Source organism: Prunus persica, chromosome G1 (assembly GCF_000346465.2).
Source record: "Prunus persica cultivar Lovell chromosome G1, Prunus_persica_NCBIv2, whole genome shotgun sequence".
NCBI lineage: Eukaryota > Viridiplantae > Streptophyta > Magnoliopsida > Rosales > Rosaceae > Prunus > Prunus persica.
Genome location: NC_034009.1, coordinates 35,782,886 through 35,798,701, shown reverse-complemented (window position 1 = coordinate 35,798,701; position 15,816 = coordinate 35,782,886). Strand labels below are relative to the sequence as shown.

The window sequence follows — 15,816 nt, the reverse complement described above, 5'->3', positions numbered from 1 at the left end:
TTGGAAAAAAAAAAAAAGTAAAGAAGCTCATTTTATATTTTCCAAATTAAAACAACAAAAAAACCTCTCCCGACGAAAGTTTATCCACACAAACTTATGCCGGCAAAATTTATCAATTTTTAAATTATTATTATTTTCTAAAATAGTATAGTCGCGTTGTTTTTATTTTTTGTTCTTAACACGTGCGTGATATCCGAGAACTACTAAGCGCACCATGAAGACCGACGTTGTTGAGCCTGAATTTAATTTTTTTAAAAAGTAGTTATTGGACCTAAATCGAATGATAAATTGATATTGGGTCCAATTTTCACAGAGTTGAGAAGTTTGGAAAATTGGGCCTAAACGGAGAACGGGACAAAAGGCCTCTTTCCCTGGTCATGCAGAAGGGTAGATTTTTCTGATAATTTCCTGGCTGGCCCAATACCCACAATCCTTCCACGAATATTTGGAAGATGTGTTATGTTTGAATTTCCGCTCATTTTATGATAAGGGAAAAACACAACTATAATTTAATTGCTTAAGTGATTAGGAGTACTTATCTTTACTTTACACCCAAGATCATGTATTCTATTTTCCTTCCATTCCCTCCTCTTCCTCCTCTTCTGCATCTTGTTTTCCTGTATTTTTGCCCTGAGTAACATATGATGTTTGACGAGTCTAATTAAATGTCACTATTTCACGTGTTATAATATAATGTACGAAGAAAGCCTTTATAATTTAAAATATGATGTGGATTAAAAACACTTACAGTCACACCCAACTATAATTAAGTACAACATAAGGTTGGAAACGAAAATGCTGTCACTCACTGGAGTCATGAATTAATAGAAGCAAATGTAAAAATTAGTTAACTGCAACATGTTAATTATCTACTTCTCCCACACATCCTATGAATTAGCCAAAAATAGACAAAAGGAGTAATGAAGGTGTTGAGAAAATGCGACAATATTATGTAGTGTACATGTAAACCCATTTATTTATATATTTTTCTGCAGATTTTAACGGACCGTGGTGGTACTTATCACCTGTTGTCATATTTTTTATTTTTCGACATGACAATACATAGTAGGCTTAAAATATCGCTATGATAACATCCCTGTTACATATAATGTCTTTATCATTGGATGGGATAGGAGTTCATTATCAGACAGAACTGCTGGTTATCGTTTTCTGGACAAGATATTGGATTATATGAGTCACAAATTGGTTATCTGCTTGCTGCTGCAACCGCCCGCCTCCATATTTTACCAATGCATGATGCTGCATATTATTAAGAGCCGGAGAAGGGAAGGGCATCACGTGATCATGCACATGCCTCTGAATTCTGCTTCAATTGAATCATCACATATGGTTGGTTTGGTTTGATGCCTTGGCTTGGTCCGCCTTTGTTGCCAAATACTCCACTGCCAAGTTCATTGGTGTGATGTGAACTAATATTGGATGATGTTGCGGCTCATATTGAAACAAACATTAATAATTCTTTTACAAAATAAAAGATGTAATATTTCTGAACATTTTGGATTGAATTGATTGATTGATGTATATTTATCCCTTCATCTTTTGTCATATACACAGACAGCATAAGATTTAGTGGAAGCTACAACATATATGGCATATGATAGGACATGACTTGAATTCAAATTTGGCAACCAGAAAGCAAAATGGAAAAATAAAGTGATTCTGTGTTTTCAATCTTCAAACACAAAGCCAAAAGTTAGAGTTGAAAATCCACCCCAACCACACATTATTGACACGTACTACTGGACCACAAAGATTCTCATATAATCACAAATCTAATTCAATTGATTCTCATCAATGCACTCCTCATTTGATTTAATTGATAGAGGAATTTGAGACGCTGAATTCGTCTTGATTAACTGACCTAATGCACATATTATAATTAATTAACATATATTATATCTCGAAGAAGAATAAATATATTGTTGGTGGCCCTTCAACCAACAAGTAGATAAACCCTAGAATGCCACGTGCAGGTGGCATGCACCCATATGGATTTCATATACTCGTTTTGGTTGCCGAAAGTGGAAGAAAATAAAATCAAATAAGCATGCTGCTTGCTGGTCCAAGACTCCTCCAAGGGGACTCTCGCCTGCCATTAGGGTTACCACTTACCCAAAAGAAAAGTGTTCGATTTCCATGGACTATGGACCATGAGCAGAAGAAGATGCTTTATCATCATGGTTAGCAATGCAAGTGGTGGCTTTTTTGAACAAATATGTATATATTTATACAATAATTTTGCCAAAGCCTGTTGCCCTGTTGGAACCAACATATGTATGTAAGCACATCCCTCATTTCCCACTCCAAAAAGGGAAAGTCTTAAGACCAAACAAAAGACATGCCCACTTCCATAATGGGTATATTTTTCTTCATACCCCACCACTTGTCATCATTCATTGGCACTGGCACTTGTTCATATAGCTTAGCCCTAGAATTATAGCCTCTATTATACTAGTACAAGTTTTTTCACACGCCTAAGGTCCGCGTGGTTTTAAAAATAATAATTAACCTTAATTACTCGTTTGATTAAATTAAGCCATTTGAGGCATATATGGATTTAATTATGTTGGTTGGAGCAGATGTATTCCCCCGAATTCCGAGTCTTTACATTTCGTAAAATTTGGACCATTCAACTAATCCAATGCTTGTGGGTATGCCACATCAACTACAATAATTTGTTTCCTTTGAAAAAACATGACGTTGTTAGTCCATTTGATAGAAAATAAAATAAAACCTCCATCGCTGTTTTCATTCTTCCTTTCATCTTTTTTATTTTTATTTTTTTCCTATGGGAAGCCGTAGTCATCAACTTCCTTTCCAATCTCTGTACCCCACCAACCAAGAATCCCAACCTCTGTACCCCTCCATTTCTCCTCCCACCACAGAAAAAGACACCAACCCTTTTCTTCAAACACCTCCGCCATCACACTCATTTAAAACCCAACCACCGCTCCTTTGTAAATCCCACAGCTCAATAAACACTCATTTTTATCGAACACATACGCCTTCGTCCTCATTGCAGGGAACCAAAAGCCCTATGATTTTACTCCTTCCACGGCAAACCCTTATGATCACCCAGCATCATCCCCATCCTCACCACAGAAAACCCAACATCTCAAAGAAGCTCATCATGAAGATATTCCATCATCAATCAGAAAGCAATCAATTGGGTATTTTCCTGATCAATTTCGGTTGATGACTACAACTTCCTATAAATAAATAAAATCAAAGGAAGAATGAGGAGAGCGACATGCGAGATTGGAGATGGAGGGGTTTATTTTTTTTTGTCAAATGGATCCGTCAGTTATTTTTTAAAAAGGAAACAAACTATTATAATTGATGCGATACCCACAAGCATTGGATTAGTTGAATGGTCCATATGTTACAAAACGCGGGTAAATACATAATGTCTAAATGCAGAGGCTCAGAATTCGTGTTCCCTCTATGCACCTAAATTCATATCCTCTCTCTGTAGTTTATATCATAATAAAGTAGAATATTGTTTGTGTCAAAACTAAGCCATTTGAGCAACTACGAGAAAACACTAAGAGCATCTCTAACAACCTCTCCAACAACTTGGGAATGCTAAAATAGATTAGCAACATCATCAAAGTCTTGTCAAACTCAATAACCAAAACTGAAACCCATTTATCTATCTTCAAGACTGGTAAGAATTCCATGAATTTGGTTCAACTTTGCTAAATTAATGGGCTGCATACATTTTGTATAATTAATTACCATTAAGGTTGGTCTTAGGCTTTATGCAAGTATCAAATCCAATCTTACAAATTCGACCCAAAAGAAAGAAAAAAAATTCCAATCTTACAATATATAATATATAGGTTTGTTAATTATGGAATAATTTAGCAAAGGCATGACGTCCCACAAACCACGCATTTTGCAAAGTCGATGATATATTCTCTTTTGCATTATTATGAATTAATTATTATAAAGCATATATACTTTAAACTGCTTTAGCGCCGCATTTGATCTTTTTTTTCGCCGGCTTGTGTATATTATGATCGAGAATGAGGGTCTGTTGAGCCCTCATTGGCCAACTGGTTTGAAAGAAGCCATTCCTTTTTCTTTTTCTTTTCCCCAAAGGACTGGGCCTGCCTGCCACATATCTTTGTTAATTACTAATTACCTTATAATTTAATTATTAATCTATTATTTTGATTAAGGGGGCATACTACTTTTGCATGTTCGACTTTGCAGATATATTTTCATTCTGTGTTTTTGTTGTGTCATGGATATTCAAGGCATATTGTAGCATTCAGCCAATCTAGCTTAGCAAATGGGGGGATACTGCTGATCTCTCTGCATGTGATTTCAATGACAACTATGATTTAGTATCATGTTTAATTACTAATTAAACATCGAAACATGTACATCTTCACATTTTTAATTGCCTCCTTCTGCATATCTTCACGTTCATTGGTTAATTTTCCTCCTTTTTCCCACATTCTTATCAGATAAATTGCTTCTTAAACCCATCATTAGGTCAGATTTTGGAAAGAAAATTTACTTTACACATGAAAGAATCTATAAACTAGGACATGACTTAATAGTTAAGGTCAAAATGCAACCCCTTCTGCTAATTATAATCTTAATACGCATACAGATGAAATTATTAGGTGGACTCATGTCCATTATTGTATGAGTGTTTGTGAGTTGTATACCACAATGCTGACCAATATACTCAAATGACACCTAATCATTCTTATGCATATATGTCACTCATTTGACATAGATGTCACCAACAATATTATGTGTTATTTCAAATCGATATATGTAATTATATCATGTTAGTATGATCGATGTGATGAGGTATAACTGTTGTATTTAAGAATTTTTCTAGGGACAAGACTTCCAGCCATTCATGCTCTATGGCCTGTGAAATTCATATACATGGACGGCTGGAAGTCACTCGCATAACGACTATCCCTATGCATATCTTTAATTAATGTTATACACAAACAAACCATTATTATTGGTACAGATCTGAAATAGATCCCATCAGGCAATATATTAACATCCTCCCGCAATGCAATTTCTTGTAAATCACAGAGGACTCTTAAATATTTCTCATACATACGCATACATTTGGAGTTAGGAACACAAAACTAGACTTCCAAAATTATATTTTTAAATATTATATGGAGAGGACCAGGATTCAGGCCAGAAGAGATAGGGTTTGTAAGGATGGTGGTGCACTGATCATAATAAAGGTGAACAGCAAGGATTGGAAGGTTGGAGATTTAAAATTACAAGATGCATTGGTGACAGTAACCGATCAATAAATGTATGTCGTTGGGGCATGAACATATGGTAAGAGAGAGATAAAGAGATAAAGTTTCTAGAGAACTTCTTTTCTTTCCTTTCTCTTCGATCTGTGATTAAAAGGGAATTAAAATAATCAAGGATGACCAATAGAAGATAAAACCATATTTATTCCATACGTGATGCAATCCTTCTCTCTCTCTTTGTCCTTCTATATAAAGCCCCCCTCACCTCCTTACAAGTTCCCATATCTCAAAGCAAAGCAAAGCAAACCAATATATGTGATGTTCCAATTTCACAGAACATTTCTGGGTTTCAGAGAGATGAATTCGAAATAGGGTTTTGGGTTTCTTCGATCTCTCTGGTGCAATATTTAAAAGGGCTAACTAGTTCAGGGTAATGGAGGTGACAGAAGAGAGTGAGCACACAAGGTGTTTTCTTGCATGGTGGGTTTCATGCTTGAAGCTTTGCGTGCTTACTCTCTATCTGTCACCCACTTTTCTCTCTCTCTCTCTCTCTCACTCTCTCTCCTTCCCTCTCTCTCTTTCTCTCTGTTTCTTTCTGAATCATGTGTGTTTTGTGTTCATAATTTTGCATGAAAGATTAATTAGTACTGATCTGTTTGAATCAATTCATGGGTCAAGATTAGTCTGTGCTCATGAAATTTATTCCATTTCGACATGTCGGTCTTAAACTATGTACGGATTAGGGTTACTTAGGGTTTTTGTTTTTTGCTGTTTTGTTTTTGCTATCGATCGGATCCAGTAGTTTTAGGCATTAAATTTCTCATTAATTTGTTGCTGACTTCTAGGTCATATTCCAAATAAATGATCTACATAATTGTTATGCTGGTGAATTTCGGTCTCATGCCATAATTAGTACAAGGGGTGAATTTCGATCTGGTATTCATAATTTCATTAATGAATTGTATCCAACATGCAGCATGATTCCACACATCTGTCAGATGGCAGTCAATACCTTTGGGGTAATTAAGGTTTTTTTGCTTGATGTCGTAAAAAATATCGCAAGGATTGTGGTTTTTAGCTTAATTTGCAGCTAATTTGGTCAAGTCAAGTGATTCTATGGAGACTGAGATTGAGCTATATCTACATGCTGAAGGGCCTTCATGATCATCTGGGCTCGCAATGTGATGATGGTGGAACTTGGAACTGGTTTTTGGTTTTGTGTTCACTCTCTGTACAAATAGATTTGAAGCTAGCTCTTTGCAAGCTAAAAGGCAGTACATGTTGTATTAATTACAGATTTGAAAATTAGTCTAGTAATTTTCAGGATTTCTATGAAAAATAAATTTATTTATTGGAATTGTTTGAAGGTATGCAGTAAGCAGTGTAATTTGGTTTTGTTCTAGCAAAGGACTGTAATTAAATTGGTCAATATATTAATTCTAGGTTGTATTCCTGAATTAAGTTAATTGGAGCATAAAATATTAAACAAAAAAAAAAATACATGAAAAAAAGATAGGACTTTGATTTACAAAATGTTTTAGCCGGTAAATGCGAAGTAACATTTATTTTCTTGATTATTTGAAGCATATGTAGTCCTATTATCCTCTAGTTTTCAGGCTAGAAAATGTGCAAGTGAAGAATACATCGAGGATGTAGCAAACTAAATGTGTCGTGTTGTTTATGCTCTCTGGGATTTTGCTATTCCCGTTTGCAATTAAGTTTTTTTCTTATAAAACTAATTTCTATTATCCATAATAAATTAAAGAAGATTAACTTCTAATTAATGAATAAAGGATAGTCTAATTTCTGTTATTAGATTATATATATATAATAACAGGAACATAAACGGACATGCACACAAATTGTTGATTGCATAAATCTTAACTAGTAGGGCTTCCTATAATAATTCATGTAAACTTCAATTTTCTTATATTATACGTACGAATAAGTTTCTTAATAGGTTTGGGGCCAATGATTTTAAAAAAAACATTCAATTATAACAAAAACAAGGCAATTGAAGGTCATAGGCTCTTCTCCTCCTCCTCCTCTTATCCAAACAAAATCCCTCATCTCCAATAATTTAGATAGAGCATGATAGAACAGTTAAATCAAGTCACAGTTCACAAAAGATTTATATTCAAGGCTTCATAGAAGTCACGGAACCACGAGTCTGGCAATCAGGCAAAAAGACCAAAAGTTGGTACAAAGTACAAATCTTGAAAACTAAATACTGATCATGCTTTGCTTTTAATTGCAACTCAGGCAACTTACAAGTAGAATTACGGATCTTATTAGTTCAAAGGATGTTGCGATTGTAATCAAATAATGTCACCCAAAAAAAGGAAGACGACTGTACTCCTTGACATTGAATCACAAAATTTCACTCCATGTGGAAATACAAGATATGTAATGCTCCACTCTCAACATGCTCCGAGCCATTCTCAGGAAACCAAGTTTTGATGATGCTTGGTGATGGATTAGTAGGAATTCCTATCGGCCACTTATCGACTAGCCTAAACCCGAAATGAGATGCAGCTGAAAGTATGGAAGGCTCATCTACCCGACGGAAAATATGACAGAGAATTAGGGCTGGTTCCAAATCGGCACCAATGCTTCTATTAGATGAAATCAACTCCTTTGCAGTTTGAAATAAAGGCAAAACAGCTTCAGCTATGTAAGTGACATCTGTGCCTATGATGATATCAAAACCTCCAGCATGAGCTTCTTTGATGGCTTCTATTTGGTCTCTATTTCCCCACTCTAATCTTCTTGTAATGAGTTTGTCCAGCAATGGTGGCCTGAGATTTGAATTGACATTTTGCTTCAGTAGGTCAAGTGCATTTGTGTCTCCATCTGTGCCGAGCACGAGGTCAGCAGATCTAGCAGCAATCATAGAGCAAATACCCCCGGAGCCACACCCCAACTCCAACACCCTTTTCCCAGAGACAATAGCTGGATTTTTGGCTAAAACAGAAGCCATAAACCGAGCTGATTCCCACAACATCAAACCAGTTGATTTGCAAGTGTGTTGGTGCACTTTCGATAACACTTCGATCTTGAAAGTCCAACCACCTAGCTCAAGCTCAATTACCTAAGAGGAAAGAATGTAGAGAGATTAAGAATGTTTTCAAGGATGAACTTATAAAAGCTTTAAGTCAGCAACAATTATACAAATTTCAACATATTTATAAAAAGAAAAAAGGCGAATACCTCATTATCACTGGAAGGTGAAATACCAAACATTTCCGCTGCCACACCGTCGGACATATCAACCTCTAAATCGTTCTCTGGCTGCTTCAAGATGTTCCCATTGACATCCAGCTCAATTTTCTCTTGACCAAGATGATTTACCCTGATTGCAGCTTCAGTGTTGGTAGAGGAGTTTGTACCATCTGAAAGGCGGAATACAGCTTGAACCCAACGCCTGAATTTTAAAAAAAAGATTTAAAAAAAGGAATTACAACTTGATTAGAGAGAAGATTAATTAATAGAAGAAAAACACCAAGGAAGAGCAGTATTTAATCAAAGGGGACAACCTACATCTACCCGACTGAAAGTAAGATTATTTACCGATTCATCACCAACTCTCTTGACCGGTTCTCAACTTGTTTGCAGCACAAGTCAAGTTGTTCAACATTGAAACCATTTTCTTTAAATAAGCTTGTCAAGAACTCATTTGAAAAGTAGAAAGCACGCTGGAAAACAATAATGGGCCATAATCAAGCTCGTGAATTCAGAAATAAGGAGCATAATTTACAATACCGTGCTCAAAAACTTACAGTGCCATCACCCCTGACATAAAAGTTTTCACTTATTTTTTGGTCCTTGCAATTCAATCTTTCCTGTCATCATAGCATCAGAATCTTAGTCACACAGATTGCACGGTAATATACTGAAATTGTGGAATTTAAACAAAAAGATTACTAAAGAAAGGACGGAATAAACATATTAAAGATCAACCTGAGCAAGGTCACCAGTAGCATAATCACGAAACAGGACACGACCACTTGGCTGGGGAAAAGAAAATATATGCATAAATTTCATTACATATAAAGAGGCACACATGGATTTTACAGAAGAGGCACTTCAAAATAAAATTGTACTCTTACAACAAAGAAATACAAAATCAAACCCAAAAGAAATTAAAAAACTTCTAAAACATAAGAGATGGAAGTAGGATTGTTACTTACCTTGAGAACTTTTCTAACATTCTTCAATACTAGAGGCATCTTCTCTGGAGACACTGCAGATAACACAAAAATCTGCTTAACAAGTCAGTCTAAATAACAAAGATCATTTGTCAAACTGAACAACTGGGGAAAGTTGCTCAGTGAGAAACTTAAGTATAAGAGCATTTATTAATCAAAGAAATATAAACAATTGGAGTCCATATGTTTCATTCATATACCATGGTTACAATATCTACGGACGATGAAGAAATCTGCTTGCTCAGATCATCAATGGTTAGATCACAAACAAACGCACTAACACGGCTATCTGTGAAGTCTTTATGTGCCTGCGATAACAACATAAAATTCATCATGCAGCAGTTGCCATAGATATTCAGTACCAACTACTGCCTAAACCAAAATTACTATTTATTTGTCTAATTATATTTTATTGATCAAACATGAACAACATCCTCAAATATTCAATATAAATATCCTTTTCCATGAAATCAGCAACTAAATGTAGAAGAAAACCACACCTTAACCAAGTTAACAGCATGTGGTGAAAAATCACATGCATGGACAAAAGCATCTGTGTATGTCTCAAGCAGTGGAAAAATGGTGTTACCAGCTCCGCAGCCAACCTGCATATTGAGAACAGTAATCAATGATCATACTGATACAGAGGATATCTAGACAACAAACAATAGTAACATGCATGATCTGCACACTAAGTTACCTCTAAAATAACTTTCCGCCCAGCTCCCTGATAGTCAAAAAGATCAAAGTTAAAAGCTTATGCAGTTGTTGGATGGATACGAAACAACAAAACTGAACCCACACACACACACACACACATATATATATACATATATATATATATATCCAACGGAATTCTTCACTCACAGAGAAATATTGGCCCCATTCCTTGTCCAGGTAATGTCGATCTTTAAAAAACTGATGAAAAGGAAAAAAAAATTAGAGTATGAGGAAATGAGCCAATGATAACAGATAAAACCAATTTACAGTTTATTTATCTTTGAAAGACTGAACAGCTTCGTTTTGTTTGGGCTTCGGCCCCCTCTTTACCAAAAATAAAAAGACTGAACAGCCAAAAGCCAGAACAGCACAAGACCATAGCATAAAGAAAAAAGCAACAGAGCTTAAAATCATAATTTGGGAGCCTGGCTCTCCAGGGTAAGTGATAGTAGTAGTGACAGCAGAAGAAGTAACAGCTATGGTGAAAACTACAAACAGAACAAAGAAACAAAAACATACCCTGTCTTGATGGCGCTTGTAAAAGACATCCCAATACTTTTTGGCATCTTTTTCATACTTGTCTGCAAAAGGTGGAAACAGAAGAGAATATTAAAAAATGAATAAATGATCATATGCTTGAGAGAGAAAGAGAGAAACCTCTCCAGAAAGGGGAGAGCGTATCAGAGGTGGAGTAAATCTGCAATCTTGAGGTTGGTTGCTCTTCTTCTGAACCCTTTTTTACATTGGATGCCATAGACTACCAAGCTTCTTCGGGAACAAAGATAATATATATCAAATTCAAATTCTGAAACTCTGAATTTGAAAACAGAGTAATCCTGGTATAGGAAAAATTATCAGCCTCAATCAGTGGATTTATGATTTATTTTCAAAATCTCCTTTAGATTTCAATCTGAGTTCTGCTTGGAAACGGAGGAAATGTGTACCTCTTGAAAACCAAGGTCTGATTGCTGAAGGAGCTGTGTAACTAGGGTTTTAGTTTGAGCGGGTTTTACCCGTTGATCAAAATCCCAATACGCGCCGTTTCGTTCGCTGGTCCTTAACAATTTTATTTTTTCCCAAGGTTGGTCCTTTACAATTCGGTAACACTCACTTTTATTTTATTTTTCTTCTGTATTTTGGTAAATTTAAACATTTTTTTTCACACTTTTTAAATTTTGTTTTGCAGAAAATGAAACAGAAATTTCGCTTGAGGATGGTACACAAAATCAGTATGAAAGTATTATTAATTGCTGCTGTTTTTCTACAATCAAATTGTTTCTTTTCTCTATCATATAACATCTGAAATTCGGACATCATCTTTGAGCCAAATAATTACAAGCACAAGATTAGAACCAGTATTGAAAATCAAAAATGGTGAAGATACAAATAAAAAATGATGACCTACAGAATCAAAACATGGAGGCTACAAAGATTTCTATTTCCTTATAAAGATGCTTCAAACATTACTGCGCCTTTCCTCTGTTTGCGAAGTCGGGCTTTTCTGTTCTCTTTCATCAGCATCTGTATTTTCAGTTTTTTCTCTTTCATCAGCAATGGTAATATCAGTTTTTTCGACAACAGGTGTGACACCATTTTCCACCACAGGCAGGTCACCATTCTCAGTTACGCTCTTTTCATTTCCATCTCCATCTGCATCTCCATTGCCATCACCGACAGGTTTCGAGGGTCCTCTTGATGGAGTGACTGTCAATAGGCGGCCAATCCCATCATACAAATTCTTTGCATCCATGATTAAAGCAGCCCCGCCAGGATAACAGCGACCAAAGCATGTTGCACAATGTGGGTAAGTAACCTATGAATGTGTTCATAAGATACAAAGTCCGTCAATGTCTATAGACACAAATGTCAGACAAGAAGCAGCCCAAGTTAGTAAACATTATACCTCAATAAATGCCCGACAAAGCGAGAGGAAAAGTCCAGACTCATTTTCTCTCAGCATCCGAGTTGTATTGTACCTCAGTAAAGAGTCAGAAACAGTCTGCAATCCCTTGATTAACTCTTGAGCAAGGACATGCTTCAAACTTATTGGAGCACAGGGCCGGAGGTCATTCATCGCTGCAGACACACCTACAGCCACAAGAAAGAAATATATGCATAAATGCCGGAAAAAGAAGCAGCAATCAGCCATTCCTCTGGACTATTATGCTTTAGATGAACGTATTAAGACTTTATTTTTAAAATAAACCATGAAATATCCGTCCCCCATCACATCTTCCAAGAAATTAGCCGAGAAGCTTATATAGGATTTACCATTCACAAAAACAGCAAGAGGTGGATGTTCCATAAGAGAAGATGGTGGAGTTACATCATCCTGACTTTCATCACCAACACTATTTGATGAAAAGCCAACGGATGGTAGTGGGACCCAACGATGTGAATCCAAGACCACCTGGATTTAAGAACAATATCAAATTAAAACTCACTACCAGAAAATTAAGAAAAAGAGCAAAAGGTTGCTTGCTACAAAGTGAAACTCCCAACCTATTGCAACCATTTGTATTTCTAATTCTAGAAACACTGAATTTAAACTCATTCACTGTCCATTTACCTGAAAATTCTCTACTGCTGTACTCATATTTTTTGAGAACAAGTTGAGAACTGCCCTGAAAAGCAAACAAGGTCAACATTCATAATGAGAAAAATAATTTAAGGTAGTAGTCAAGAAAAAAGAGGGAAGAAGATATTTACTCTTCAAAAAGTGATGGTAGCAAGCCCCGGAAATCTAGCCCAACCCAACCAAGCCCCATAGCACAATACTGTCAACAAAATAAGGTAACAAGGTCAAATAAACAAACACAGCTTCTATTACTCTTGATTTTCAAAGGTATTTGAAGGACTAGCATCACCAAATTACAAGCAACTTATTTCCTGGGTGTAAAACGGAAAAAGAAAGTATATGCCAAACGGTTATGTCATTTATATTGCAGATTGCTCTGCAGCATAAACATATTTATTCATGCAATTCCCATATCTCCTATAGTCCTAATGGTACACACTAAAGCAGTAAAAATTTGAATTGAAGGCTTTCGATCAGTTTATCATATGTAAAAAAGGTGGCAAATGTTATTTTAAAGGGAGAGTTAACTGAATAGTGATATATCTTGCAGATCAAGGTCCATTACAGAAACAACTATATTCAAGCATGTACGTATTTCCTTTTATAGCTTGACGTGAGCAAATAAAAAATAATAATAAAAAATTTAACAGAACATGCTCACCATGCATTGATCCAAAATATTTGATAGAGATCCGCCTTCAGTTATCTTCGGAAGCAGAATTTTAAGAGTCTTAAGGTGTGATGTAATTATATGCATAGCCCAACTAAAAAGAAGACCACCATCATAATTTTCTTCACTGCCTGATGTATCATCAGCAAATATTGCTCTATACTGATTAACAACATCAAAAAGATGCATTCTATGACAATTTATCATCCCCTTCAGATACTCGTAAGCATTTCTCTGGTCCAAATCCTCCAGAATTCCAGTAAGCCATGCCTCCCGACATCTCAAAAACTAAAACGCGGAAAATTAAGGTCAGATACAGTCAACCTCAATGTCCACAGGAATGAAAGATGTTCATTTCAAGTGTTTCGCATCAAATGAAACCTAAATGCAAACAATGCAAGTTGCAACTAATCCCTTACCTGCAAACGCATTTCATACTCGCTAAAGACTCCTATTCTACGTAGGTATCCAATGATGCGGAGACATTCAGGTAACTGCAATACACAAAGATACATCCACAAAAACAATATATTAAATTCTACAATCAGGGTAGTTGAAAAATCAAGCTGGGCTGGTTGATACATATGTACAAGTCATTACACAATACCTGAATATTTGAACGAAGTTTCTGAAGAAGCTGGGAAAGTAGAGATTGAGTGGTCTGCCTGACTTCTGCAGCCAGAGCTTGAATAACAGGTAATCTTACAGGAGGGAAAAAAGAAGGCAAAAGAACAAAAAGAGCCTCAGTGCATTGCCTTTTACAAGTTAAAATCACTATTGGTTGATGAGGAGAATAAGGGGACGAGACTCACTTGGGGTGCACGGTTGAAAGCTTGCAAACAAATGCTTCTAAGTCTAGAGCTTCATCATAATTTCCATTCCTCACACACCTGCATAATAATGGGAATGAATGAGAAAATAACAACCAATTCACTAGACTCAGAAAAGAAAGACATTTTTAGTCAGAATAAAAAGGTTCATCCCAGTTCACTTGTGCTAATTTAAGAATGCATTGTTTGTGTTCTTTGGTTTGGGAAAAGTAAGTCCAAATCAGACACATGGGTAATGCCATAGGCTAAAAACAAGGATTTGTACTATGTACAGTAGTGATACAATTGAAAGAAACGAATTTTTTACAGTAATTTAAAACACATACGTATCCATAAGCTGAGGAATTTCAAGTAAGTCGAGCAAAGTACTGTGATTGGCTAGCAACGTTTGGTTCAACTTCCTTTTTTCCAAAATTTGTTCTGCGGATTCAACAAACTCAGTGCACCCACTTGTCAACTTTGGGATCTCCCCTATCTACCAAACCCAAAATCACAAGTTAGCATTGCCAAAACGTATCATAAAATTCAATAAACAAACCAATAAAATCAGTAAGTAAGAAGAGTCAAGAATTAATAATACCAGAGACTCAAGATGGTTGTCAATGGAAGACACTTCGTCTCGAATTGCAAGCAATGCATCCGCAGCGGCAATGAACGCTCTGTAATTACCCACCGCCACCTCCTGCATTTGCCTCTGTATTCGCTCCGCATCGACCCGAAGAAGCTCCGGTTCCTAAAAACCCGAACCGAAATCAAATCAATCGAAGTTAAATTATTAACGAAATGAACAATGAGAGAGGAAGTGGGAGAGAGAGGGAGGACCTTGTGGAGGCGATCGAGGGTGAAGGAGAGGAGCTCGGAGACGTAGGGTTGCTGGGAGACGGAGGCCAGAGGGAGGAGGCTGGCCACCGCCGACGAGTCCTCTGCGGCATTTTCGGACTCCATCGTGTGGTGGAGCTCCGAATTGATTGGAATTTTCGGATCGGACCCTCCGGTTAGGGATTTGGATGTTCGGAGGGAAATGAAGATTTGCAGATCTGCTGCTGCTGCTATACAGTGCAAGTCACCCGGGTTCGTTGTTCAGTTTGATGGAGTAGTTGTCTTGTCGTTGATTTGCCGCGATTCGGATCTGGATCAACTCCAAGGTCGTTTGTTGGGTTTATTGGGCCGGGCCTTTCCGTGTCGGCTGGGCCCCACACTACTTGTGACCAGGGCCACCTAAGAATTCTCTCTCCACAACCCAACTTCCATTTTTCTTTTAAATTTCCAGTTTTGTCCCTACATTGGAAAACCGAAAAAAAACTTTTTTCTTTTCCTGGTGAATAGATACATAGTAATAGTATGACTGAGTTCCCTTTTATTTTATTTTCATTTCATTTTTTTATTAAATTTGTGGTTAACTTTTTACTTATGATCTTAATGCTTTGGATTTTTTATTTTATTTTATTTTTTTTATGGCAACCTCAATTTCCACTCAAATGAGGTAATTATGTTCATGATCAGACGGTGGACTTGTTATTCTATTTCTTACTTGTTTCAG

The 15,816-nt window shown here is 36.4% G+C and overlaps 2 protein-coding genes across 2 annotated transcripts; both read right to left on the bottom strand.

Annotated features, from left to right (window-relative positions):
- On the bottom strand, positions 7,374-11,236 carry LOC18788583. The gene is made up of 13 exons (XM_007226629.2): positions 11,143-11,236; positions 10,856-11,034; positions 10,718-10,779; positions 10,346-10,396; positions 10,179-10,205; positions 9,979-10,083; positions 9,679-9,786; positions 9,461-9,532; positions 9,231-9,281; positions 9,050-9,112; positions 8,841-8,965; positions 8,481-8,694; positions 7,374-8,361 (listed from the first exon to the last, which is right to left on the bottom strand). The coding sequence occupies exons 2-13, from the start codon at positions 10,950-10,952 to the stop codon at positions 7,651-7,653; spliced, it is 1,686 nt and encodes a 561-aa protein (XP_007226691.1). The 5' UTR covers positions 10,953-11,034; positions 11,143-11,236; the 3' UTR covers positions 7,374-7,650.
- LOC18792847 (conserved oligomeric Golgi complex subunit 8) lies at positions 11,413-15,420 on the bottom strand. Its single transcript, XM_007222005.2, has 12 exons — positions 15,099-15,420; positions 14,857-15,009; positions 14,603-14,751; positions 14,259-14,336; positions 14,054-14,147; positions 13,866-13,940; positions 13,438-13,734; positions 12,908-12,975; positions 12,768-12,822; positions 12,470-12,608; positions 12,102-12,286; positions 11,413-12,011 (listed from the first exon to the last, which is right to left on the bottom strand). The coding sequence occupies exons 1-12, from the start codon at positions 15,219-15,221 to the stop codon at positions 11,655-11,657; spliced, it is 1,773 nt and encodes a 590-aa protein (XP_007222067.1). The 5' UTR covers positions 15,222-15,420; the 3' UTR covers positions 11,413-11,654.

What these genes read in the sequence shown, in the direction of transcription:
- LOC18788583 (XM_007226629.2), bottom strand. Translation starts at nt 10,952, where the DNA reads ATGGCATCCAATGTAAAAAAGGGTTCAGAAGAAGAGCAACCAACCTCA. An exon ending in ATGTTAGAAAAGTTCTCAAG is followed by an intron (nt 9,282 to 9,460) that starts GTAAGTAACAAT and finishes TCTTTTCCCCAG; the next exon opens with CCAAGTGGTCGTGTCCTGTT. An exon ending in CTACTGGTGACCTTGCTCAG is followed by an intron (nt 9,113 to 9,230) that starts GTTGATCTTTAA and finishes CTATGATGACAG; the next exon opens with GAAAGATTGAATTGCAAGGA.
- LOC18792847 (XM_007222005.2), bottom strand. Translation starts at nt 15,221, where the DNA reads ATGGAGTCCGAAAATGCCGCAGAGGACTCGTCGGCGGTGGCCAGCCTC. An exon ending in ACAACCATCTTGAGTCTCTG is followed by an intron (nt 14,752 to 14,856) that starts GTATTATTAATT and finishes TGGGTTTGGTAG; the next exon opens with ATAGGGGAGATCCCAAAGTT. An exon ending in CTACCATCACTTTTTGAAGA is followed by an intron (nt 12,823 to 12,907) that starts GTAAATATCTTC and finishes TTTGCTTTTCAG; the next exon opens with GGCAGTTCTCAACTTGTTCT.